Genomic DNA, 8,499 nt, shown 5'->3' with positions numbered 1-8,499 from the left:
ATGGGTCCCCTGGATACTACTCCCATCATCTCATCATCACATGTAATAATCTCTCCTGGCCCTGTGTGTTTCCTACAGATGGACTCGTAGAAGGAAATCCCCCCGAGAGATGTCCCCTGTATTCCCAGGACTGTCCAGAGGAGAAGCTCCCAGAGAACCATCAGGTAGATGGAGCTGAGCCCTATACACATCTATATAGGGGGGTCCTGCAGTCATAGAGGGGTCATAGATTGTGGGGGTCTCTTATGTGGATCTGTTAGATGTCCCACCTGTCTGCTGTATTGTCCTGAATTGTTACAGATGACAAATCAGGGGGAAGATGTGACTGATATTATAGTGGAGGATGAAGAAGAGCGGATGATGGGCGATCCCCCGTGTAAGAGTGAGGTGGAGGAGGACATTCCAGTCCATGTGACCACAGGTATGGAATGATGAATGGAGGAAGGGAATTGGGAGGTTTCTTCAGGTGAGGCTCCACCTCAGAGCTGCAGTAAAGGAGCACTCCGGGCAGTGACCCCTGTGTTATGTGCAGGAGCGGAGGGAGATGTGACTGCACATAGAAGTCCTCTCCAGGATCTTCTCTCCACCCTCTCATGGTCCAGGCTGGACACTTAGCACCAGGTGTCCGACCCTTGTGTCCGACCAGACAGTGGGGATCTGCTATCCCAGGACATCTTCCCCATGCAAAATATTCACCTCACAACTTGGAATTGAAGCGGTGGCTCTTGAATAGCAGGGATTGTGTTATCCGATGATTTCTACTAACTAGCAGAAAGGGTTAGGATTAGGGAGTGTCACACATTAACCTTACAATCCGAAACGTCTTAAGCTTCTGAAGGCACCTGTCTAGGGGTAGATGTAAGGCAGCAAGTGAACCTTTAATTCTTGAAATTGACATGTTGAAGGCTGAAAAAGAGTCATGAGACACTTTAACTAAACAGTGATGTCTAGACAATAGGGTCAGAGAATGTCATTTCTTATGGGGTGTTCCCCGTACAGTGGTTAGTACTTAACAAAAGTGACAGGTTCATGGGTGCTTAAGGCTAACCTTACCCCTGTCCACCAATGATAGCGCTTACAGTGGGCACATGGGCATCATACCTGAGCCATGAAGCAGCTGAAAAGTGAGGCCCGGTCTAAAATCACCTTCTCTTATTACATTATGTGTAATAAGAGAAGTTGATTTCATTATGTGTAATAAGAGAAGGTGATTATTACATTCGTCTCCTTCTCTGACCCTGACCAGGTTGTATGCCCCTCTTAAATCCAGCTTAGAAAAAACTTTAGCCCCAACAATCTGGTTAAACAGGTCCGGGATCAGAGGAAGCGGATATGGGTCACAAATCGTTATACGGTTCAGCTCCCTGAAATCCAGACAAGGTCTTAAAGAACCATCTTTTTTCTTAACAAAAAAAAAAAACAGCGGCAACAGGTGACTTCGAGGGTCGGATGTGTCCCTTTCTCAGGCTCTCAGAGATATAAGCACGCATAGCGACTCTTTCAGGTTGGGAGAGATTGTATAGTCGAGATTTAGGCAGCTTGGCGCCTGGGATGAGATTAATAGGGCAATCGTACTCCCGGTGCGGGAGCAACTCCTGGACACCACTCTCGGAGAACACATCCAAAAATTCAGAGAGAAAAGATGGTACAGTCTTGGTAGAAACCTCTGAAAGAGATGCCGTGAGGCAATTCTCTCTGCAAAAGTCACTCCAACCATTTATTTGCCTCGCTTGCCAATCAATGGTGGGGTTATGTTTAGTGAGCCAGGGCAGCCCCAACACTAGAGGAATAGGCAAACCGCTAAGGACGAAACATGACACATCCTCAACATGAGCGTCACCCACAATCAAACGGATATTGTGAACTATGCCCTTTAACGATCTTTGAGAAAGTGGAGCGGAATCAATAGCAAAGACAGGTATATCTTTTCCCAAAGTGCATACCTGGAAACCATGCGTTGTTCCAAATTGATTATCAATGAGATTGACAGCTGCTCCACTATCAACAAAAATCTCACAAACAATGTTCTTGCTGTCTAGCGCCACCCTAGCAGGTAGGAGAAAACGGGAACTACAAGCAAACGGCAAACCTTCACTTTCAGCATCAACCCTGCCAATAGTAGCAAATGGAAAGATTTTAGAGGTTTTTTTTTGTTTTGTTTTGATTACCCTCTGAAAACTGCCTGAATCTCCTAGAGGGGGCAAACATTAGCCAAATGATTTATACCCCCACAGCAGAAACAAACCCTCCTCTGAGAGCTGAATCCTCTACTATCAGAGGCAAGCAAACCCAGCTGCATGGCCTCCTCCTCAGAGGGGATTGAGAGAGACTGAGACCCCTGCGCACTGAATGAGACAGCCCCACTGTCCTTGGACTGAGTATGACAGGAAAGAGTAGTCTCCTCTCTCTCTAAGACGCCTGTCAATACGAACAGCTAGAGACATGGCAGATTCTAACAAGGCTGGTCTCTCATGAAAAGCAAATGCATCTTTCAATCTTTCCGAAAGACCATGGCAAAATTGACTTCGGAGTGCAGCATCATTCCAACCAGTATCAGCTGCCCATCTCCAAAATTCAGAACAATATATCTCTGCGGAGTGTTTACCCTAGCATAAAAGACGCAGTTTAGATTCAGCCAGAGCAATACGATCCGGGTCATCATATATCTGCCCAAGGGCTATAAAAAATTAATCCACCGATTGGAGGGGCCGTGCCCCCATCGGCAGCGAAAAGGCCCAAGACTGAGCGTTATCCCTGAGCAGCGAGATGATGATCCCCACCCTCTGCTCCTCATCACCAGAGGAATGGGGAAGTAGGCGAAAATTGAGTTTGCAAGCCTCTCTAAAGCGAACAAAATTCTCACTACCCCCGGGGAATGCACCTGGAAGCGAGATCTTAGGCTTGGAACAAACTCCATGAACGCCAGCAAAACCGGTCACCTAAAACGGAGACACAGTTTACGGAGATCTACCACCTCCAGCGAAAGACCTTGCATGCGGTCAATCAAGGCTAAAACCGGATCCATGCTTAAGACGGTTATGGCGGTTTATAATGTCAAGGATGAAGTTAGCAGATAGCTGGAACATATAAATAAACGAGCGACTGGCTTGGTCCCAAACTAAGGAGCTTATAGGTGAGCCCTATAAAACCCTAAGAGCTCTCCCTGACTGCTATGCACATGCAAGGGTCTGTATGGTAGACGATTGCATGCCCCCGTACCTAATACTGTGTGACACCTGAAAACCCTATAATAGTGACCCTGCACTTAATACGGACGGAGTCAGGGTCATCTAGAATCAAGCCAGCAAGGAAACACAATAAAGTAAAAGACTTATCTGTACAAACAGCAGAAGCAGCCTCCAGCAGTGAACACCTCATCCAGGAAGTAGTATAAACCACAAAGTGAGGCAGTATGGGAGGGATAATAAAGGAAGACGATTAGTCGAAATATATGACACCTGGCAGAAGGAAAGGAGATGAGAAAGTGAATCCAAAACAAAGAACATCATACAAGAGGTAGAGGAAAAACGTCTGCCAGATCTTCTCACAGAACTGGAGGTGACAGCTGTGTGCTGAGCTCGTTCCTCTACTCCACAGGGCTGTGTGCTGAGCCCGTTCCGCTACACCACAGGGCTGTGTGCTGAGCCCGTTCCGCTACTCCACAGGGCTGTGTGCTGAGCCCGTTCCGCTACTCCACAGGGCTGTGTGCTGAGCCCGTTCTGCTACTCCACAGGGCTGTGTGCTGAGCCCGTTCTGCTACTCCACAGGGCTGTGTGCTGAGCCAGTTCCGCTACTCCACAGGGCTGTGTGCTGAGCTTGTTCCGCTACTCCCGTCTCACCTATGACTGCAGGCCTAGGTATGGATCCAACTCCATCATCAAGTTTGCAGATGACACCACGGTGATCGGTCTCATCCCTGACAACGATGAGTCTGACTACAGGGAGGAGGTGAAGCACCTAGCTGTCTGGTGCGCTGACCTGCTCTTGAATACCTGCAAAACAAAAGAGCTCATTGTGGACTTCAGGAAGGTGAAGAGGAACACCCATGACCCCATCCACATAAATGGCACGGCTGTTGAATGGGTTTCCAGCTTCAAGTTCCTGGGGACCCACATCTCTGAGAATCTGTCCTGGTCAACCAACATCTCCCGCCTGGTCAAGAAGGCACATTAGCACCTCATTTTTTTTTAGGACACTGAAGAAAAACCACCTGTCTGCTGACATACTGGGTAACTTCTATCACTGTGTGATAGAGAGCATTCTGACCAACTGTGTCACAGTCTGGAATGGGAATTGCTCTGTTGCTGACCACAAGGCCCTGCAGCACGTGGTGAAAACCGCCCATTGCATCACAGGGACGCCACTCCCCTCCATTTAGGATGTTCACAAGAAGAGATGTCTACGCCGGGCATGCATCATTCTTAGGGACTCCTTTCATCCTGCCAATAAACTCTTCCAGCTCCTTTCTTCCAGAAGGCGCTACAGGACCCTTCAGAATAAAACCCGCAGGTTTAGGAACAGCTTCTTCCCCACAGCTGTCACCCTACTGAACTCAGTCCCCACTGAACCCTTTCATCCATACTCGCTTAACCCTCTACATTCCTCCTCCCTCCATCCCTCCCAATGACCATGATCATTCATTCATAGCATTCACTGTAAGCTCACATTGGTTACTGCTATTGTTAGGTTACTTGTTCATAGTACATCTGTATATTTGCCCGTTTGTATAACAATATAGAACAGTTCATCTGTGTTTATATATATATACATCAGTACATCTGTATATATGTATACATCAGTACATCTGTATATGTATACATCAGCACATCTGTATATATATGTGTACCGCAGCACATCTGTCTATATGTACACATCAGCACATCTCTATATTTGTCCATAGTACATCTGTATATCAATATAAACACCTGTATATTTAACCTATTTGTACATAATCTGCACATAACTATTCCTACCTTCTACACTATCCTTATCTGTATATAACATGTTCTTATTGCACTTGCTGCTCTTTTGCACTTCTGATTAGATGCAAACTGCATTTCTTTACCCTGTCGTTATACATGTGTAATAATAATAAAGTTGAATCAATCAATCAAAATGTTATACATTTTTCAATTTGTCAAAATCCATTTTTAATCCTTACAGAAACCCCCGGTAAGATCTTCATGGTATCACTGCATTATAAAGAAGATGAAGATATCCCGTCACACTCTTCAAGAGAAATCTATAATATATGTAATGTATATCCGGGACCTCACAGTGCAGATCTGTCAGATAATCCTCCTAATCATGAGGAACCTTCTTCTGATCGATCACAGATTGTTACCACAAGTACGGGGCAGAAAGGGGGCAAAAAGTTTCAGTGTGGGGAATGTGGAAAACTGTTTAAAAGCTGCTCAAGTCTTTGCAATCATAGAAAAATTCACACAGGAGAGAAGCCATATTCATGTTCCAAATGTGGGAAATGTCTTAAAGGTAAATCAAGTCTTATTAGACATGAGAGAATTCACACAGGGGAGAAGCCATATTCATGTTCCAAATGTGGGAAATGTTTTATCCAGAAATCATATCTTGTTGCACATCGGAGAAATCACACAGGAGAGAAGCCATATTCATGTTCAGTGTGTGAAAAACGTTTTACAAAAAAATCTAATCTTTTTACGCATAAAAGAATTCACACAGGGGAAAGGCCATATCCATGTTCAGAATGTGGGAAATGTTTTATGTATAAATCCCGTCTTGTTTCACATGAGAGAATTCACACAGGAGAGAAACCATTTTTATGTTCAGAATGTGGGAAATGTTTTACAAATAAATCATATCTTGTTAAACATCATAGAAGTCACACAGGAGAGAATCCATATTCATGTTCAGAATGTGGGAAACGTTTTACAAAAAAAGAAAGTCTTGTTATACATGAGAGAATTCACACAGGAGAGAAGCCGTATTCATGTTCAGAATGTGGAAAATGCTTTAAAGATAAATCATATCTTGTTAGACATGAGAGAAGTCATACGGGAGAGAAGCCATATTCATGTTCAGAATGTGGGAAATGTTTTATTACTAACGCCAAACTTAGGATTCATCAGGAGAGAAATCATTTTAATGCTCCATAGTTCTGCAGACATTCCATGGGCAATAAAAGGGTTTCTTTTGGGGGGCGTGGCTTATCGGCCGAGACCAATGGCTGCGTGAAGAAACTGCTCTCGCACATCAGCGACTTTTCCACAGCAATCCCTTCACATCCGCTACCCACAGTGGCTCAGAACCAAGTCCAAGAGACAAATTCCCAGGCTAAGGAGCGAAAATGTAGAGAAACACTTTGAGAAAGGTCGGAACCAAGATGGTGCTGTCAGCCCTGATTCAGCTGCATCCAACTCTCCAGTTTGGGCGATGACTCCGGCGCAAGTTCCTACCTTACCCCCTCCGGCTCCTCCACATTCATCCCAGTCGAATTCCCCATCCTTACCTCCGGCCCCAGAGGACATTAAAGCAGAAGGAGAGGACACTCAAGATGGCGCTGGAGCTGAAAGCGCATCTCCTTCCAGCAGCCCACAAAAGAGGAAACAGCGTCTGGAACTCACCTCTGATACGCAGGTGGGCACTTCATTTTCAACCTCTATTATTGTGTCCTCTGAAGAGGACTCTCTGACTGTATTTCCCACCTCAGAAAAGCCAGTATCTGAGGACACTTTAAAATTAATAGCTCCAGGCACTGCATAACGACTTGGCCACATTATTAACCCCTATCTCCACCAAAGTGCAGGAAGTGGAAAACTGCATGTCTCACATGGAATCCAAATTGTCAGACTACGCCGCTTCTCCAAACGCTATTATCGATGCTCATAATGATATGGCAGATGAAGTAGAAGCCCTCAAACTAAACATGGCGGATGTGGAGGATTGTTCGCGCAGAAACAACATCAAATTCCGCGGCATTACAGAAGAGATCCCAAGCTCTGAACTTACATCATATATCCAAAAGCTGTTTCTGGCATTACTTCCTCATCTAACGCCCATCACATAGCCATAGACAGAGCACATAGGGTCCTGAAACCGAAATATATGGGCACAGCAGTACCTAGGGACACTTTGGCCTGCATTCACTTTTTCACCACCAAGGAGGCAGTGATGTAAGTGGCCAGAAAAATGGGGACGCTGCCTGCTCCTTATCATATGATACATCAATATACAGATCTGTCAGCGGTTACTATGCGGCAACGCCGCTCCTTACTCCCCATCACAGCGTCCTTATGGAACTGCAACACCTTATAAATGGGGATACCCGCTAAAGTTACTCATCACAAAGGATGGTCAAACTCATGTAATCCAGACCTTTGAAGATGGCAAGCGTCTGCTGACTGAATCGCGAATACCCATAACAACTCCCGAACCAGAAAAACCAACCCATCAAGACATACCCAGATATGAAAGTTTCTTTGAAGTCCCTTTTTGAATATTCTCTCTGGGACCCCTTCTGAGATTCTGGGCACCCATCCCTGGATGGATACAGTAGACTAATATTATAATGCTACTTCTGGGTATTCTTGGAGTTTAACTTTGTTTTGTAGAAAGCTAATCCCGGTTTCTTTCTTGTCCTTAGTGAGATTCTCCTCTTGTTATTGACTAGGTGGTTTTGCACTTCTTAACCATTTTTCTTCCTTCACAGGTAGCAATGGTGGAATTTATTCAAGTCTGCTTGTTGCAGCACTTTGCACATATAGGTTTTGGTGCTTTCCATGGTTGAACTCCCCCAACTTTACCAGTTTGTGGCCTAGCTATTGGCTTCAAAATGGAACTGTCACCCTTCGTTCTCGCCATTGATGGCAATTTCTCGTTTTGGACATTTTATTATCTTTTGTTTCTTCTTTTTAGTTGCTTTTCTCCCAAAGGACAATTTCCAATGGGTTTACATATATAATTTGTGTGGGACATCTCAGGAATGACGGTAACCGCACATTTGTGCTATCATCCTAAGCCATGGGATTGAAAATTCTACCCCTTAACACCAAGGGGCTAAATATTTTTTTTTTTTTTTATTATCTTTATTAATTAATATATCAAAACATTACAAATAGAAGAAAAAAAAAGGATACAATTCCCCCCCAACCCCAATTCCCTAAAACCCTCCCCTCCCCCCCTACCTGTGGTGCGTCAAAATAAAACCTTTATATATAAAAAAAATAATCAAACACAACCAATCAGATCCTCCAACCACCCCATATCTTAGTCCACTTCTCCTCAGCTTCCCTCTGTTTATACACAATTTTCTCATAATTTTTTACCTTAACGATTAAATTTATCCAAGTGTTTATATCTGGAGTGTATCGAGCAAACCAGGCCCGACTGACCAGCACTCTGGCCAACATCAGTATCCTACTCAGGAGGATCTTTTGATACTTGTGATTACTTAGTTTGGAAAGATCATTAAGCACGAATACTTGTAATTCAAAAGGGATTCGGACTTTTAGTTTATGCATA

General features: G+C 44.5%; 1 protein-coding gene across 1 annotated transcript; it reads left to right on the top strand.

The window, feature by feature from the left end:
- The first annotated feature begins 369 nt into the window (after positions 1-369).
- Positions 370-6,330, top strand: LOC122941265 (oocyte zinc finger protein XlCOF19-like). Its single transcript, XM_044298360.1, has 2 exons — positions 370-421; positions 5,164-6,330. The coding sequence occupies exon 2, from the start codon at positions 5,184-5,186 to the stop codon at positions 6,132-6,134; it is 951 nt and encodes a 316-aa protein (XP_044154295.1). The 5' UTR covers positions 370-421; positions 5,164-5,183; the 3' UTR covers positions 6,135-6,330.
- The last annotated feature ends 2,169 nt before the right edge of the window (positions 6,331-8,499 follow it).

The sequence above is a fragment of the Bufo gargarizans genome, chromosome 6 (assembly GCF_014858855.1).
Source record: "Bufo gargarizans isolate SCDJY-AF-19 chromosome 6, ASM1485885v1, whole genome shotgun sequence".
NCBI classification, from domain to species: Eukaryota; Metazoa; Chordata; class Amphibia; order Anura; family Bufonidae; genus Bufo; species Bufo gargarizans.
Note: the sequence above shows the minus strand (reverse complement) of the source record. Positions and strands in the feature narration are given on the sequence as shown.